The sequence below is a fragment of the Microchirus variegatus genome, assembly GCF_963457635.1.
Source record: "Microchirus variegatus genome assembly, chromosome: 17".
Lineage (NCBI taxonomy): Eukaryota > Metazoa > Chordata > Actinopteri > Pleuronectiformes > Soleidae > Microchirus > Microchirus variegatus.
Genome location: NC_139818.1, coordinates 4,341,244 through 4,359,027, shown reverse-complemented (window position 1 = coordinate 4,359,027; position 17,784 = coordinate 4,341,244). Strand labels below are relative to the sequence as shown.

At 45.7% G+C, this 17,784-nt stretch overlaps 1 protein-coding gene across 1 annotated transcript in view; it reads left to right on the top strand.

Moving 5' to 3' along the window:
* Positions 1 to 16,578, top strand: part of LOC310939563 (uncharacterized protein) — a gene marked incomplete at both ends in the record, with an annotated part of 30,239 nt that extends 13,661 nt beyond the window's left edge. Inside the window, 41 exons of the mRNA XM_083904338.1 lie at positions 67 to 229; positions 332 to 600; positions 698 to 843; positions 927 to 1,260; positions 1,351 to 1,513; positions 1,616 to 1,884; positions 1,982 to 2,127; positions 2,211 to 2,544; positions 2,635 to 2,797; positions 2,900 to 3,168; positions 3,266 to 3,411; positions 3,495 to 3,828; positions 3,919 to 4,081; positions 4,184 to 4,452; positions 4,550 to 4,695; positions 4,779 to 5,112; positions 5,203 to 5,365; positions 5,468 to 5,736; positions 5,834 to 5,979; positions 6,063 to 6,396; positions 6,487 to 6,649; positions 6,752 to 7,020; positions 7,118 to 7,263; positions 7,347 to 7,683; positions 7,774 to 7,936; positions 8,039 to 8,307; positions 8,405 to 8,550; positions 8,634 to 8,967; positions 9,058 to 9,220; positions 9,323 to 9,591; positions 9,689 to 9,834; positions 9,918 to 10,251; positions 10,342 to 10,504; positions 10,607 to 10,875; positions 10,971 to 11,116; positions 11,200 to 11,533; positions 11,624 to 11,786; positions 11,889 to 12,157; positions 12,255 to 12,400; positions 12,484 to 12,706; positions 16,574 to 16,578. Of these exons, the coding sequence (XP_083760464.1) occupies positions 67 to 229; positions 332 to 600; positions 698 to 843; positions 927 to 1,260; positions 1,351 to 1,513; positions 1,616 to 1,884; positions 1,982 to 2,127; positions 2,211 to 2,544; positions 2,635 to 2,797; positions 2,900 to 3,168; positions 3,266 to 3,411; positions 3,495 to 3,828; positions 3,919 to 4,081; positions 4,184 to 4,452; positions 4,550 to 4,695; positions 4,779 to 5,112; positions 5,203 to 5,365; positions 5,468 to 5,736; positions 5,834 to 5,979; positions 6,063 to 6,396; positions 6,487 to 6,649; positions 6,752 to 7,020; positions 7,118 to 7,263; positions 7,347 to 7,683; positions 7,774 to 7,936; positions 8,039 to 8,307; positions 8,405 to 8,550; positions 8,634 to 8,967; positions 9,058 to 9,220; positions 9,323 to 9,591; positions 9,689 to 9,834; positions 9,918 to 10,251; positions 10,342 to 10,504; positions 10,607 to 10,875; positions 10,971 to 11,116; positions 11,200 to 11,533; positions 11,624 to 11,786; positions 11,889 to 12,157; positions 12,255 to 12,400; positions 12,484 to 12,706; positions 16,574 to 16,578 (9,017 nt within the window). The remainder of the gene's footprint in view (positions 1 to 66; positions 230 to 331; positions 601 to 697; positions 844 to 926; positions 1,261 to 1,350; positions 1,514 to 1,615; positions 1,885 to 1,981; positions 2,128 to 2,210; positions 2,545 to 2,634; positions 2,798 to 2,899; positions 3,169 to 3,265; positions 3,412 to 3,494; positions 3,829 to 3,918; positions 4,082 to 4,183; positions 4,453 to 4,549; positions 4,696 to 4,778; positions 5,113 to 5,202; positions 5,366 to 5,467; positions 5,737 to 5,833; positions 5,980 to 6,062; positions 6,397 to 6,486; positions 6,650 to 6,751; positions 7,021 to 7,117; positions 7,264 to 7,346; positions 7,684 to 7,773; positions 7,937 to 8,038; positions 8,308 to 8,404; positions 8,551 to 8,633; positions 8,968 to 9,057; positions 9,221 to 9,322; positions 9,592 to 9,688; positions 9,835 to 9,917; positions 10,252 to 10,341; positions 10,505 to 10,606; positions 10,876 to 10,970; positions 11,117 to 11,199; positions 11,534 to 11,623; positions 11,787 to 11,888; positions 12,158 to 12,254; positions 12,401 to 12,483; positions 12,707 to 16,573) is intronic.
* Positions 16,579 to 17,784: the final 1,206 nt, after the last annotated feature.

Genomic DNA, 17,784 nt, shown 5'->3' with positions numbered 1-17,784 from the left:
CTGCTGTTTGATCCAGAACTGTGCAATTACTGTAGGAGTCACTGTATTTTGCTCTATTGTTTCCAGTGTGTGGCATCACTCCCCTGAATAACAGGATAGTCGGAGGTGAAGATGCTCCACCTGGGAGTTGGCCTTGGCAGGTTAGTCTGCAGAGCTTCGGTGGCCATGTTTGTGGTGGTTCCCTGATCAACAGAGAGTGGGTCATGTCTGCTGCTCACTGCTTTTCCAGGTGGGTACCTACGATATGAGAATGTCAATTACTATGTGTTTGTGTCTGCTCTTTAGCAATGTGTTTCAACGTCAAACGTATGCATGTTTGTCATCATTTCAGTACAAGCACATCCGGATGGGAGGTTTCTCTTGGTCGTCAGAACCTCCAGGGCACAAACCCAAATGAAGTGTCCAGAACTGTTGCCAGAATCATTTTACACCCAAACTATGATGGTGACACCAACAACAATGACATTGCTCTGCTCAGACTCTCCTCACCAGTCACATTCACAGACTATATCAGACCTGTGTGTCTGGCAGCCAGTGGCAGTGTGTTCAACAATGGTACAAATAGCTGGGTCACTGGCTGGGGTGCAGTCAATGAGGGAGGTGAGTCTTCTTGTTGCTGACAAGAGTGCCTTTTAACTGATATATAAAGTATAGAAACTGAGTGTACAAACTATCTCTCTCTTTTGGTCTCTCTCAGTGTCCCTACCATTCCCTGAAACTCTGCAAGAAGTGGAGGTTCCAGTTCTGGGAAATAGACAGTGTAACTGTCTCAATGGTGTTGGTACAATCACAGACAGCATGATCTGTGCTGGTGTTCTGGTGGGAGGCAAAGACTCATGTCAGGTAAGCTGATTCTTTTCATTTGTCACTCATTGATGAATGTGTAAAAGACTTTGTGAAACCTTTAATCTTCTCCACGTCCTCAGGGTGACTCAGGTGGACCAATGGTAAGCAAACAGGGCTCTGTCTGGGTCCAGTCTGGAATAGTTAGTTTTGGTTTTGGTTGCGCTCGACCCAATTTGCCAGGAGTCTACTCCAGAGTGTCCAGTTACCAGCCCTGGATCAACTCCCTGATCCGCTCTGATGAGCCAGGTTTTGTGCAGTTCAGTTCTAGTGGTTGGGACACTGATAGCAGCCACACCTGTCCTGGTCTCCCACCACCTCTTAGTACTACTACTTCTGCTTCTGGGCCTAGTACCAATACTGCAGAACCCAGTGCTACAACCACAGAGCCAGGATCTGTTGCATCAAGTGCTGAATGTAAGTGTTCTGATCACAACAACCCTGCTGTTTGATCCAGCACTGTGCAATTACTGAAGGAGTCACTGTATTTTGCTCTGTTGTTTCCAGTGTGTGGCATCACTCCCCTGAATAACAGGATAGTCGGAGGTGAAGATGCTCCACCTGGGAGTTGGCCTTGGCAGGTTAGTCTGCAGAGCTTCGGTGGCCATGTTTGTGGTGGTTCCCTGATCAACAGAAAGTGGGTCATGTCTGCTGCTCACTGCTTTTCCAGGTGGGTACCTACGATATGAGAAGGTCAATTACTATGTGTTTGTGTCTGCTCTTTAGCAATGTGTTTCAATGTCAAACGTATGCATGTTTGTCATCATTTCAGTACAAGCACATCTGGATGGGAGGTTTCTCTTGGTCGTCAGAACCTCCAGGGCACAAACCCAAATGAAGTGTCCAGAACTGTTGCCAGAATCATTTTACACCCAAACTATGATGGTGACACCAACAACAATGACATTGCTCTGCTCAGACTCTCCTCGCCAGTCACATTCACAGACTATATCAGACCTGTGTGTCTGGCAGCCAGTGGCAGTGTGTTCAACAATGGTACAAATAGCTGGGTCACTGGCTGGGGTGCAGTCAATGAGGGAGGTGAGTCTTCTTGTTGCTGACAAGAGTGCCTTTTAACTGATATATAAAGTATAGAAACTGAGTGTACAAACTATCTCTCTCTTTTGGTCTCTCTCAGTGTCCCTACCATTCCCTGAAACTCTGCAAGAAGTGGAGGTTCCAGTTCTGGGAAATAGACAGTGTAACTGTCTCAATGGTGTTGGTACAATCACAGACAACATGATCTGTGCTGGTGTTCTGGTGGGAGGCAAAGACTCATGTCAGGTAAGCTGCTTCTTTTCATTTGTCACTCATTGCTGAATGTGTAAAGGACTTTGTGAAACCTTTAATCTTCTCCACGTCCTCAGGGTGACTCAGGAGGTCCAATGGTAAGCAAACATGGCTCTGTCTGGGTCCAGTCTGGAATAGTTAGTTTTGGTTTTGGTTGCGCTCGACCCAATTTGCCAGGAGTCTACTCCAGAGTGTCCAGTTACCAGCCCTGGATCAACTCCCTGATCCGCTCTGATGAGCCAGGTTTTGTGCAGTTCAGTTCTAGTGGTTGGGACACTGATAGCAGCCACACCTGTCCTGGTCTCCCATCACCTCTTAGTACTACTACTACTGCTTCTGGGACTAGTACCAATACTGCAGAACCCAGTGCTACAACCACAGAGCCAGGATCTGTTACATCAAGTGCTGAATGTAAGTATTCTGATCGCAACAACCCTGCTGTTTGATCCAGAACTGTGCAATTACTGTAGGAGTCACTGTATTTTGCTCTATTGTTTCCAGTGTGTGGCATCACTCCCCTGAATAACAGGATAGTCGGAGGTGAAGATGCTCCACCTGGGAGTTGGCCTTGGCAGGTTAGTCTGCAGAGCTTCGGTGGCCATGTTTGTGGTGGTTCCCTGATCAACAGAGAGTGGGTCATGTCTGCTGCTCACTGCTTTTCCAGGTGGGTACCTACGATATGAGAATGTCAATTACTATGTGTTTGTGTCTGCTCTTTAGCAATGTGTTTCAACGTCAAACGTATGCATGTTTGTCATCATTTCAGTACAAGCACATCCGGATGGGAGGTTTCTCTTGGTCGTCAGAACCTCCAGGGCACAAACCCAAATGAAGTGTCCAGAACTGTTGCCAGAATCATTTTACACCCAAACTATGATGGTGACACCAACAACAATGACATTGCTCTGCTCAGACTCTCCTCGCCAGTCACATTCACAGACTATATCAGACCTGTGTGTCTGGCAGCCAGTGGCAGTGTGTTCAACAATGGTACAAATAGCTGGGTCACTGGCTGGGGTGCAGTCAATGAGGGAGGTGAGTCTTCTTGTTGCTGACAAGAGTGCCTTTTAACTGATATATAAAGTATAGAAACTGAGTGTACAAACTATCTCTCTCTTTTGGTCTCTCTCAGTGTCCCTAACATTCCCTGAAACTCTGCAAGAAGTGGAGGTTCCAGTTCTGGGAAATAGACAGTGTAACTGTCTCAATGGTGTTGGTACAATCACAGACAACATGATCTGTGCTGGTGTTCTGGTGGGAGGCAAAGACTCATGTCAGGTAAGCTGCCTCTTTTCATTTGTCACTCATTACTGAATGTGTAAAAGACTTTGTGAAACCTTTAATCTTCTCCACGTCCTCAGGGTGACTCAGGAGGACCAATGGTAAGCAAACAGGGCTCCGTCTGGGTCCAGTCTGGAATAGTTAGTTTTGGTTTTGGTTGCGCTCGACCCAATTTGCCAGGAGTCTACTCCAGAGTGTCCAGTTACCAGCCCTGGATCAACTCCCTGATCCGCTCTGATGAGCCAGGTTTTGTGCAGTTCAGTTCTAGCGGTTGGGACAGTGATAGCAGGCACACCTGTCCTGGTCTCCCACCACCTCTTAGTACTACTACTTCTGCTTCTGGGCCTAGTACCAATACTGCAGAACCCAGTGCTACAACCACAGAGCCAGGATCTGTTGCATCAAGTGCTGAATGTAAGTGTTCTGATCACAACAACCCTGCTGTTTGATCCAGCACTGTGCAATTACTGAAGGAGTCACTGTATTTTGCTCTGTTGTTTCCAGTGTGTGGCATCACTCCCCTGAATAACAGGATAGTCGGAGGTGAAGATGCTCCACCTGGGAGTTGGCCTTGGCAGGTTAGTCTGCAGAGCTTCGGTGGCCATGTTTGTGGTGGTTCCCTGATCAACAGAAAGTGGGTCATGTCTGCTGCTCACTGCTTTTCCAGGTGGGTACCTACGATATGAGAAGGTCAATTACTATGTGTTTGTGTCTGCTCTTTAGCAATGTGTTTCAATGTCAAACGTATGCATGTTTGTCATCATTTCAGTACAAGCACATCTGGATGGGAGGTTTCTCTTGGTCGTCAGAACCTCCAGGGCACAAACCCAAATGAAGTGTCCAGAACTGTTGCCAGAATCATTTTACACCCAAACTATGATGGTGACACCAACAACAATGACATTGCTCTGCTCAGACTCTCCTCACCAGTCACATTCACAGACTATATCAGACCTGTGTGTCTGGCAGCCAGTGGCAGTGTGTTCAACAATGGTACAAATAGCTGGGTCACTGGCTGGGGTGCAGTCAATGAGGGAGGTGAGTCTTCTTGTTGCTGACAAGAGTGCCTTTTAACTGATATATAAAGTATAGAAACTGAGTGTTCAAACTATCTCTCTCTTTTGGTCTCTCTCAGTGTCCCTACCATTCCCTGAAACTCTGCAAGAAGTGGAGATTCCAGTTCTGGGAAATAGACAGTGTAACTGTCTCAATGGTGTTGGTACAATCACAGACAACATGATCTGTGCTGGTGTTCTGGTGGGAGGCAAAGACTCATGTCAAGTAAGCTGCTTCTTTTCATTTGTCACTCATTACTGAATGTGTAAAAGACTTTGTGAAACCTTTAATCTTCTCCACGTCCTCAGGGTGACTCAGGAGGACCAATGGTAAGCAAACAGGGCTCCGTCTGGGTCCAGTCTGGAATAGTTAGTTTTGGTTTTGGTTGCGCTCGACCCAATTTGCCAGGAGTCTACTCCAGAGTGTCCAGTTACCAGCCCTGGATCAACTCCCTGATCCGCTCTGATGAGCCAGGTTTTGTGCAGTTCAGTTCTAGTGGTTGGGACACTGATAGCAGCCACACCTGTCCTGGTCTCCCACCACCTCTTAGTACTACTACTTCTGCTTCTGGGCCTAGTACCAATACTGCAGAACCCAGTGCTACAACCACAGAGCCAGGATCTGTTGCATCAAGTGCTGAATGTAAGTGTTCTGATCACAACAACCCTGCTGTTTGATCCAGCACTGTGCAATTACTGAAGGAGTCACTGTATTTTGCTCTGTTGTTTCCAGTGTGTGGCATCACTCCCCTGAATAACAGGATAGTCGGAGGTGAAGATGCTCCACCTGGGAGTTGGCCTTGGCAGGTTAGTCTGCAGAGCTTCGGTGGCCATGTTTGTGGTGGTTCCCTGATCAACAGAAAGTGGGTCATGTCTGCTGCTCACTGCTTTTCCAGGTGGGTACCTACGATATGAGAAGGTCAATTACTATGTGTTTGTGTCTGCTCTTTAGCAATGTGTTTCAATGTCAAACGTATGCATGTTTGTCATCATTTCAGTACAAGCACATCTGGATGGGAGGTTTCTCTTGGTCGTCAGAACCTCCAGGGCACAAACCCAAATGAAGTGTCCAGAACTGTTGCCAGAATCATTTTACACCCAAACTATGATGGTGACACCAACAACAATGACATTGCTCTGCTCAGACTCTCCTCGCCAGTCACATTCACAGACTATATCAGACCTGTGTGTCTGGCAGCCAGTGGCAGTGTGTTCAACAATGGTACAAATAGCTGGGTCACTGGCTGGGGTGCAGTCAATGAGGGAGGTGAGTCTTCTTGTTGCTGACAAGAGTGCCTTTTAACTGATATATAAAGTATAGAAACTGAGTGTACAAACTATCTCTCTCTTTTGGTCTCTCTCAGTGTCCCTACCATTCCCTGAAACTCTGCAAGAAGTGGAGGTTCCAGTTCTGGGAAATAGACAGTGTAACTGTCTCAATGGTGTTGGTACAATCACAGACAACATGATCTGTGCTGGTGTTCTGGTGGGAGGCAAAGACTCATGTCAGGTAAGCTGCTTCTTTTCATTTGTCACTCATTGCTGAATGTGTAAAGGACTTTGTGAAACCTTTAATCTTCTCCACGTCCTCAGGGTGACTCAGGAGGTCCAATGGTAAGCAAACATGGCTCTGTCTGGGTCCAGTCTGGAATAGTTAGTTTTGGTTTTGGTTGCGCTCGACCCAATTTGCCAGGAGTCTACTCCAGAGTGTCCAGTTACCAGCCCTGGATCAACTCCCTGATCCGCTCTGATGAGCCAGGTTTTGTGCAGTTCAGTTCTAGTGGTTGGGACACTGATAGCAGCCACACCTGTCCTGGTCTCCCATCACCTCTTAGTACTACTACTACTGCTTCTGGGACTAGTACCAATACTGCAGAACCCAGTGCTACAACCACAGAGCCAGGATCTGTTACATCAAGTGCTGAATGTAAGTATTCTGATCGCAACAACCCTGCTGTTTTATCCAGAACTGTGCAATTACTGTAGGAGTCACTGTATTTTGCTCTATTGTTTCCAGTGTGTGGCATCACTCCCCTGAATAACAGGATAGTCGGAGGTGAAGATGCTCCACCTGGGAGTTGGCCTTGGCAGGTTAGTCTGCAGAGCTTCGGTGGCCATGTTTGTGGTGGTTCCCTGATCAACAGAGAGTGGGTCATGTCTGCTGCTCACTGCTTTTCCAGGTGGGTACCTACGATATGAGAATGTCAATTACTATGTGTTTGTGTCTGCTCTTTAGCAATGTGTTTCAACGTCAAACGTATGCATGTTTGTCATCATTTCAGTACAAGCACATCCGGATGGGAGGTTTCTCTTGGTCGTCAGAACCTCCAGGGCACAAACCCAAATGAAGTGTCCAGAACTGTTGCCAGAATCATTTTACACCCAAACTATGATGGTGACACCAACAACAATGACATTGCTCTGCTCAGACTCTCCTCGCCAGTCACATTCACAGACTATATCAGACCTGTGTGTCTGGCAGCCAGTGGCAGTGTGTTCAACAATGGTACAAATAGCTGGGTCACTGGCTGGGGTGCAGTCAATGAGGGAGGTGAGTCTTCTTGTTGCTGACAAGAGTGCCTTTTAACTGATATATAAAGTATAGAAACTGAGTGTAAAAACTATCTCTCTCTTTTGGTCTCTCTCAGTGTCCCTACCATTCCCTGAAACTCTGCAAGAAGTGGAGGTTCCAGTTCTGGGAAATAGACAGTGTAACTGTCTCAATGGTGTTGGTACAATCACAGACAACATGATCTGTGCTGGTGTTCTGGTGGGAGGCAAAGACTCATGTCAGGTAAGCTGCTTCTTTTCATTTGTCACTCATTGCTGAATGTGTAAAGGACTTTGTGAAACCTTTAATCTTCTCCACGTCCTCAGGGTGACTCAGGAGGTCCAATGGTAAGCAAACATGGCTCTGTCTGGGTCCAGTCTGGAATAGTTAGTTTTGGTTTTGGTTGCGCTCGACCCAATTTGCCAGGAGTCTACTCCAGAGTGTCCAGTTACCAGCCCTGGATCAACTCCCTGATCCGCTCTGATGAGCCAGGTTTTGTGCAGTTCAGTTCTAGTGGTTGGGACACTGATAGCAGCCACACCTGTCCTGGTCTCCCATCACCTCTTAGTACTACTACTACTACTGCTTCTGGGACTAGTACCAATACTGCAGAACCCAGTGCTACAACCACAGAGCCAGGATCTGTTACATCAAGTGCTGAATGTAAGTATTCTGATCGCAACAACCCTGCTGTTTGATCCAGAACTGTGCAATTACTGTAGGAGTCACTGTATTTTGCTCTATTGTTTCCAGTGTGTGGCATCACTCCCCTGAATAACAGGATAGTCGGAGGTGAAGATGCTCCACCTGGGAGTTGGCCTTGGCAGGTTAGTCTGCAGAGCTTCGGTGGCCATGTTTGTGGTGGTTCCCTGATCAACAGAGAGTGGGTCATGTCTGCTGCTCACTGCTTTTCCAGGTGGGTACCTACGATATGAGAATGTCAATTACTATGTGTTTGTGTCTGCTCTTTAGCAATGTGTTTCAACGTCAAACGTATGCATGTTTGTCATCATTTCAGTACAAGCACATCCGGATGGGAGGTTTCTCTTGGTCGTCAGAACCTCCAGGGCACAAACCCAAATGAAGTGTCCAGAACTGTTGCCAGAATCATTTTACACCCAAACTATGATGGTGACACCAACAACAATGACATTGCTCTGCTCAGACTCTCCTCACCAGTCACATTCACAGACTATATCAGACCTGTGTGTCTGGCAGCCAGTGGCAGTGTGTTCAACAATGGTACAAATAGCTGGGTCACTGGCTGGGGTGCAGTCAATGAGGGAGGTGAGTCTTCTTGTTGCTGACAAGAGTGCCTTTTAACTGATATATAAAGTATAGAAACTGAGTGTACAAACTATCTCTCTCTTTTGGTCTCTCTCAGTGTCCCTACCATTCCCTGAAACTCTGCAAGAAGTGGAGGTTCCAGTTCTGGGAAATAGACAGTGTAACTGTCTCAATGGTGTTGGTACAATCACAGACAGCATGATCTGTGCTGGTGTTCTGGTGGGAGGCAAAGACTCATGTCAGGTAAGCTGCTTCTTTTCATTTGTCACTCATTGCTGAATGTGTAAAAGACTTTGTGAAACCTTTAATCTTCTCCACGTCCTCAGGGTGACTCAGGTGGACCAATGGTAAGCAAACAGGGCTCTGTCTGGGTCCAGTCTGGAATAGTTAGTTTTGGTTTTGGTTGCGCTCGACCCAATTTGCCAGGAGTCTACTCCAGAGTGTCCAGTTACCAGCCCTGGATCACCTCCCTGATCTGCTCTGATGAGCCAGGTTTTGTGCAATTCAGTTCCAGTTGTGGGGACAGTGATAGCAGGCACACCTGTCCTGGTCTCCCACCACCTCTTAGTACTACTACCACTGCTTCTGGGACTAGTACCAATACTGCAGAACCCAGTGCTACAACCACAGAGCCAGGATCTGTTGCATCAAGTGCTGAATGTAAGTGTTCTGATCACAACAACCCTGCTGTTTGATCCAGAACTGTGCAATTACTGTAGGAGTCACTGTATTTTGCTCTATTGTTTCCAGTGTGTGGCATCACTCCCCTGAATAACAGGATAGTCGGAGGTGAAGATGCTCCACCTGGGAGTTGGCCTTGGCAGGTTAGTCTGCAGAGCTTCGGTGGCCATGTTTGTGGTGGTTCCCTGATCAACAGAGAGTGGGTCATGTCTGCTGCTCACTGCTTTTCCAGGTGGGTACCTACGATATGAGAATGTCAATTACTATGTGTTTGTGTCTGCTCTTTAGCAATGTGTTTCAACGTCAAACGTATGCATGTTTGTCATCATTTCAGTACAAGCACATCCGGATGGGAGGTTTCTCTTGGTCGTCAGAACCTCCAGGGCACAAACCCAAATGAAGTGTCCAGAACTGTTGCCAGAATCATTTTACACCCAAACTATGATGGTGACACCAACAACAATGACATTGCTCTGCTCAGACTCTCCTCGCGAGTCACATTCACAGACTATATCAGACCTGTGTGTCTGGCAGCCAGTGGCAGTGTGTTCAACAATGGTACAAATAGCTGGGTCACTGGCTGGGGTGCAGTCAATGAGGGAGGTGAGTCTTCTTGTTGCTGACAAGAGTGCCTTTTAACTGATATATAAAGTATAGAAACTGAGTGTACAAACTATCTCTCTCTTTTGGTCTCTCTCAGTGTCCCTAACATTCCCTGAAACTCTGCAAGAAGTGGAGGTTCCAGTTCTGGGAAATAGACAGTGTAACTGTCTCAATGGTGTTGGTACAATCACAGACAACATGATCTGTGCTGGTGTTCTGGTGGGAGGCAAAGACTCATGTCAGGTAAGCTGCCTCTTTTCATTTGTCACTCATTACTGAATGTGTAAAAGACTTTGTGAAACCTTTAATCTTCTCCACGTCCTCAGGGTGACTCAGGAGGACCAATGGTAAGCAAACAGGGCTCCGTCTGGGTCCAGTCTGGAATAGTTAGTTTTGGTTTTGGTTGCGCTCGACCCAATTTGCCAGGAGTCTACTCCAGAGTGTCCAGTTACCAGCCCTGGATCAACTCCCTGATCCGCTCTGATGAGCCAGGTTTTGTGCAGTTCAGTTCTAGCGGTTGGGACACTGATAGCAGCCACACCTGTCCTGGTCTCCCACCACCTCTTAGTACTACTACTTCTGCTTCTGGGCCTAGTACCAATACTGCAGAACCCAGTGCTACAACCACAGAGCCAGGATCTGTTGCATCAAGTGCTGAATGTAAGTGTTCTGATCACAACAACCCTGCTGTTTGATCCAGCACTGTGCAATTACTGAAGGAGTCACTGTATTTTGCTCTGTTGTTTCCAGTGTGTGGCATCACTCCCCTGAATAACAGGATAGTCGGAGGTGAAGATGCTCCACCTGGGAGTTGGCCTTGGCAGGTTAGTCTGCAGAGCTTCGGTGGCCATGTTTGTGGTGGTTCCCTGATCAACAGAAAGTGGGTCATGTCTGCTGCTCACTGCTTTTCCAGGTGGGTACCTACGATATGAGAAGGTCAATTACTATGTGTTTGTGTCTGCTCTTTAGCAATGTGTTTCAATGTCAAACGTATGCATGTTTGTCATCATTTCAGTACAAGCACATCTGGATGGGAGGTTTCTCTTGGTCGTCAGAACCTCCAGGGCACAAACCCAAATGAAGTGTCCAGAACTGTTGCCAGAATCATTTTACACCCAAACTATGATGGTGACACCAACAACAATGACATTGCTCTGCTCAGACTCTCCTCGCCAGTCACATTCACAGACTATATCAGACCTGTGTGTCTGGCAGCCAGTGGCAGTGTGTTCAACAATGGTACAAATAGCTGGGTCACTGGCTGGGGTGCAGTCAATGAGGGAGGTGAGTCTTCTTGTTGCTGACAAGAGTGCCTTTTAACTGATATATAAAGTATAGAAACTGTGTACAAACTATCTCTCTCTTTTGGTCTCTCTCAGTGTCCCTACCATTCCCTGAAACTCTGCAAGAAGTGGAGGTTCCAGTTCTGGGAAATAGACAGTGTAACTGTCTCAATGGTGTTGGTACAATCACAGACAACATGATCTGTGCTGGTGTTCTGGTGGGAGGCAAAGACTCATGTCAGGTAAGCTGCTTCTTTTCATTTGTCACTCATTGCTGAATGTGTAAAGGACTTTGTGAAACCTTTAATCTTCTCCACGTCCTCAGGGTGACTCAGGAGGTCCAATGGTAAGCAAACATGGCTCTGTCTGGGTCCAGTCTGGAATAGTTAGTTTTGGTTTTGGTTGCGCTCGACCCAATTTGCCAGGAGTCTACTCCAGAGTGTCCAGTTACCAGCCCTGGATCAACTCCCTGATCCGCTCTGATGAGCCAGGTTTTGTGCAGTTCAGTTCTAGTGGTTGGGACACTGATAGCAGCCACACCTGTCCTGGTCTCCCATCACCTCTTAGTACTACTACTACTGCTTCTGGGACTAGTACCAATACTGCAGAACCCAGTGCTACAACCACAGAGCCAGGATCTGTTACATCAAGTGCTGAATGTAAGTATTCTGATCGCAACAACCCTGCTGTTTGATCCAGAACTGTGCAATTACTGTAGGAGTCACTGTATTTTGCTCTATTGTTTCCAGTGTGTGGCATCACTCCCCTGAATAACAGGATAGTCGGAGGTGAAGATGCTCCACCTGGGAGTTGGCCTTGGCAGGTTAGTCTGCAGAGCTTCGGTGGCCATGTTTGTGGTGGTTCCCTGATCAACAGAGAGTGGGTCATGTCTGCTGCTCACTGCTTTTCCAGGTGGGTACCTACGATATGAGAATGTCAATTACTATGTGTTTGTGTCTGCTCTTTAGCAATGTGTTTCAACGTCAAACGTATGCATGTTTGTCATCATTTCAGTACAAGCACATCCGGATGGGAGGTTTCTCTTGGTCGTCAGAACCTCCAGGGCACAAACCCAAATGAAGTGTCCAGAACTGTTGCCAGAATCATTTTACACCCAAACTATGATGGTGACACCAACAACAATGACATTGCTCTGCTCAGACTCTCCTCACCAGTCACATTCACAGACTATATCAGACCTGTGTGTCTGGCAGCCAGTGGCAGTGTGTTCAACAATGGTACAAATAGCTGGGTCACTGGCTGGGGTGCAGTCAATGAGGGAGGTGAGTCTTCTTGTTGCTGACAAGAGTGCCTTTTAACTGATATATAAAGTATAGAAACTGAGTGTACAAACTATCTCTCTCTTTTGGTCTCTCTCAGTGTCCCTACCATTCCCTGAAACTCTGCAAGAAGTGGAGGTTCCAGTTCTGGGAAATAGACAGTGTAACTGTCTCAATGGTGTTGGTACAATCACAGACAGCATGATCTGTGCTGGTGTTCTGGTGGGAGGCAAAGACTCATGTCAGGTAAGCTGATTCTTTTCATTTGTCACTCATTGATGAATGTGTAAAAGACTTTGTGAAACCTTTAATCTTCTCCACGTCCTCAGGGTGACTCAGGTGGACCAATGGTAAGCAAACAGGGCTCTGTCTGGGTCCAGTCTGGAATAGTTAGTTTTGGTTTTGGTTGCGCTCGACCCAATTTGCCAGGAGTCTACTCCAGAGTGTCCAGTTACCAGCCCTGGATCAACTCCCTGATCCGCTCTGATGAGCCAGGTTTTGTGCAGTTCAGTTCTAGTGGTTGGGACACTGATAGCAGCCACACCTGTCCTGGTCTCTCACATTCTTCAGCAACTCCTTTAACAACAAGGCCAAATACTACTGATCAAGTTGCATTTAGTCCTGAAAGTGAGTGACATGCTAAAAATAATATAAACTTAAATAAAATGAAAAAAAATTAAATAAAAAATTTACGGTGTTTCCACATTTTCTTCTTCTCCCTCTTAATTTTTTTTCTTCATTCATCAAATTTTGCCATTTAGGAGCAGTGTGTGGCAATGCACCAGAGAATCGTCGTGCCGTAGATAACAGTGGTGTTGTCTCTGGAGGCATGTGGCCTTGGATTGCCAGTCTCTACAAAAATGGGGCCTACACTTGTGCAGGAACCCTCATTACAGATAACTTTGTCCTCACTAGTGACCAATGCTTCTCGTAAAAATACACCTGTTTGAATTATTTCATTTAAGATTAACACTGTATAACTATAACACCTGGATTTTCTTTTTCTAATAATGGTTTTCTCTTCCTCACAGCTCAAATCCAAATGTCCTTGACTGGACTGTGTTCCTGGGCCACCGACATATTAACGGATCTGACAAGTTTGACATGTCTCTGGCCGTTGTGAAAATTAAGTTGAGTGAACTGACAGGCTCTAATATTGCTGTGCTGCAGCTGGCTAAAACAGTCAGCTTCAGTGATATTGTCCAGCCTGTGTGTTTGGATGTAAACAATGACATATCCTTCTCTGTTGGGAGTCAATGCTGGGTGGCAGGCTGGGGGAAAAGGAGTAAGAACAGAGGTAAGTTGTTGCGAACATACCAATTAGTGATATTGATATCAACCTCTGTATTTAACCTATCCTTATTACACATCAGTAATTAACATTTCCCAATGTGGGAAGGGTGCCTTGCTCAGGGGTATCCCAGCTCTTGACCCATGCCAGATGTTGAGTCAGTGACCCTCTAGTAAGTCCCCTTCCTTTTCCTTTTGCCACATGGCTGCCCAAAATGACTGTAGTTGCGAATGGTTTTCTCTGTAAAGCTGCTCTCAGGTCAAATGCCGAATAGTGGGTTTTATTGACTCTGGTTCTGGCTGACAGTGCAAACATGACATCCAGGTTATCATGGCAATTTTTTTCTATTTTGTCAACCATCTTGAGGAGTCTGCAACTAGCAATATACATGACATTACATGTAATTTAGCAGAGGCTTTTATCCAAAGAGATTTACAAGGGAATTGAGTACAACTTGTCAGGGGTGGAGTTGAACTTGTGAACATGATGTCACTACACACTGAGCTGCCCCACCCCATGTGTTTACTTGTTAAGTTTAAAGAAGGACTGACATCTTAAGTAGTTCGCTGTTGGCTTCAGTTCCAGAACTGAAGAAGCCTCTTGAATGCAAGGTAAAATGTCTTCAAACCTAACTCAAGCTAGTCCAGTTGCCTACAACTAACTACTGAAGATGAACGAGAAACTTCGTAGACTTCTGAAATTTACTTGAAGAATTAAAACTCGATGGAACAGCTTTATTCAGTGCAACTATTGCACTACATTATGACCATAGATTAGTTTTTCTAGTCTTCGAGGGTAAGGTTTGTTTTCCTCTGGACTATCATGTTAAATCCATAGTCAGCCAATGATTCTGCGCTTCTGTCGGAAATACACCCACCGTGGTTCCCGACAAAGCTACCACATTGATCACTCTACTGCCATAAACTCCATTTGGTCCACGAACCGCTGTCGACCGAGTGGCGGCTAACGTTAGCTCATCCATTGACCATTGTGACATCAAAGTAGGTTTACTTAACATCCGTTCTCCTCGACCGCAAATATGACTTTTTATGCCTAACTGTGGAAACAACCTAATGATTTTTCCCAGCTCAATGAAGCTATGCCACCTGGGTTTGTTTACTCCAGTCAACTCCGTCTCACCGGAAGAGGAGGAGGTCTTCGCAAGACCTGGAAGATCTCGTCTGTCAAACTGACGGCATATTCATCTTTTGAATCCATGGCTCTTCAACTGAATGGTCCAACTCCAACTGTTTTAGTCACTGTCTACCGTCCACCTAAGCCAAATAAGGATTTTGTTGATGACTTTTCTGCTCTTTTCACCCATCTTACCTCACTCTACTCCAATATAATTCTGCTTGGTGATTTTAACATCCATATGGACAATCCCAACCAAACCCTCTCCAAGGATTTTACATCCTGCCTTGATTTTAAACAGTATGTTAATTTCCCTACCCACTCTAAAGGCCATATCTTAGATCTCGACTGCTGCTCTGGCATCACTCCCTCTATCTGTTCTGCTGATGAACTTCCCATTTCTGATCACTTGTTAATATCTTTCAACGCTACCTTAACACTATCGAAAGTTAAGCAGTCTCGGCTTATTTCTTTTGGAAACATCAAAAATATTAATTTAGCAGATCTCACCACAGGCATTAACAGCCTCCCCAGCCTCAGTTATTCATCCCCTCCTGATCAACTGGTTACCCATTACAATCATGGCCTCCATTCCCTGCTGAATTCACTTGCTCCTCTTAACGGTTGCCCCCGATACCGGGGGCAGCGTCAGACGCAGCGACAAAAGCATCATAAAACCATGTCTAACTTTAACAAACACAGACATGCTGCATACCGACAGAAAGGTCAGAAACTCAACTAAAAGCTCATATAAACCATTCTTATATTCACCAAACACAGTTAAAACACAGACGGATCAAACCAGCAGGAGCGAAAAAAAACGTTACAGCACACAAATTGAAAAGCGGCACCGGAGCATCAGCGTGTCGACTGGACAGTGGAGAATCTACAGATTCCAGCAGTACCATTTTTATCACTCTACGACCAAGATTCACGGATCCAGCCCCAAAATAAGAGCAAAACGACAACTTACTTTCAAGAAATACAAGCAGAAATGTTGTCTTACCTTTGCTGTTTATCAAAACAAGTTATTTCCACCGGAACAAAACAACTTCTAATGAAGAACTACACTTTCCAGCATGCTTAGGGAACAAAGTCTGATTGATCATAACAGTGCGACATTAGATCGTTCTGATTAGAGAAGGGCAAATGTCAGCACAAATGTGTCATATGAATTTATGTCCTTTTGACTCAATAACGAAGTAATTCACACGTATTTTGGGACCGGGGTCTGATTTTACCGGCGCTTTTATGGCGCTGCGTAACTGAAGACGTCAGAGTTGTGATTACGCACCGCACAGGGGGCATCGATTTACAGCGAGTTATCATAGTTCTTTTTAGACCTGTAGTGACATATAAATAAAATCAAATGGGTTTTTAATAATTTGGTACCTAAGAAATCTCAAATGGCACGGATGGTGCCTAACTGTGCCAAAAGAGAGAACGTCTAGACATCTCTTTACTAAAACCTCTGTAATTTCACTCTGCTTCATTTCAGCAGCATCATACTTTGCACAGCTCATGTCCATATGTTGTTACATGACCTCCATGTGTTTGTAATGGAAATACTCGAGCCCTGTTCTCAGTCCTCAACAACACACTACGTCCGACTTCACTTCCTCCACAGTTTTACTCCTCAGTTCACTGCAACTCCCTAATGTTATTCTTCAATGAAAATATACACAGGATCTGGTTCTGTACCGTCCACACTTAAATCTGCTGCTGTTACACCTATACTTAAGAAACCCGGTTTAGACTCCAGTGACTTCAACAATCTACGACCGATCTCCAACCTACCATTTCTCTCCAAGATTCTGGAAAAAGCAGTGGCTTCACAGGTACATGTGCATCTCCATAACAATAACCTTTATGAACAGTTCCAGTCTGGATTTCGCCCACGTCACAGTACAGAAACAGCCCTCCTTAAAATCACTAATGACACTCCAAGTTTCACCATCCCCATCGAAAACTCCTCTGTTTGCTCCTCCCTACAGGTTAAGAGCGTGAGTGTTGTCCTTGACGGCACTCTCTCATTCCAAACCCACATCAATAACACTACTCTGTCAGCCTAATACCATCTACGCAACATCAACCGTCTCCGTCCTTCCCTTATCCCCAACTCCACTGCCAGCCTGGTCCACAACCTGGTTACATCCCGCCTTGACTACTGTAACTCCCTTCTTATTGGTCTTCCCCACAAGTCCATCTATAAATTTCAATTGGTTCAGAACTCTGCCGCCCACATCATCACCAGGATCCCATCTATCAATCACATCACACCTGTTCTGCAATAGCTTCTCTGTCTTCCGGTTAAATTACGCATGGATTTCAAAATTCTACTTCACACCTTCAAGGCCATCTATAACCTCTCTCCCCCATTCCTCTCTGACCTCCTTCACATCAACACCCCTTCCCGGACACTCAGATCTGCCTCATCTATCAGCCTCATTGCGGCTCCTGCCAGTCTGACCCCGCCTCTGGAACCCCCCCCCCCTTACTGTACATTTGAAGTGGTGGTCCCTAACCTGTGGAACAGTTAACCTACCAACATCAAACCAAAGATCCAGTTTATTGTAACAGATGAGCTAAGAAACCAGAGCCTAATCAGAGTAATTTGGGAAGGTGAAATCATAGCATTTGCTTTTTTTGTAATATTAAATAAACACTAAAACTATGAGGTTTTTTTTTCCCCAGGTGATAATAAAGCTGGATCAGTGCTCCGAGACCTTGGAACTCAAGTGGCAAGTTGTGGCAATGTTTTGGATAGAGGGAACATTTGCACTTATGCCATGGACCTTCAAGAGGTAAAAAAAAAAGCTTGTCAATGTCTATTAGGATGTAATGTTATGTGTATTCGTAACGAATACAGGCATGCACTGAAGATTTGTTCAGTGTATGTATGTTTTCTTTGGTAACTGTGCTAATGCAGAGCCGAACTTAATCTAATTTAATTCTAGTTTCCACCAACAATGTGAGACAATCGAGTCTCGCATGTTGTCCTCAAGCCGTTAAAGCAACTGATTTCAGCATGAGTTGTTAGCATTGACGTTAGTGTAGACAAGCCTCTTATAGAAAATGCTAGTGAGAAGCCAGAGCTTGAGGAGCTACGATATCCCCCAGGTCTGCTCTTTGTGAACACCAGTTTCCCAGTGAACTACAGGAGAAGCGGAGAAAGGCAAGTGATGTCACTGTTCAGCTGAAATCG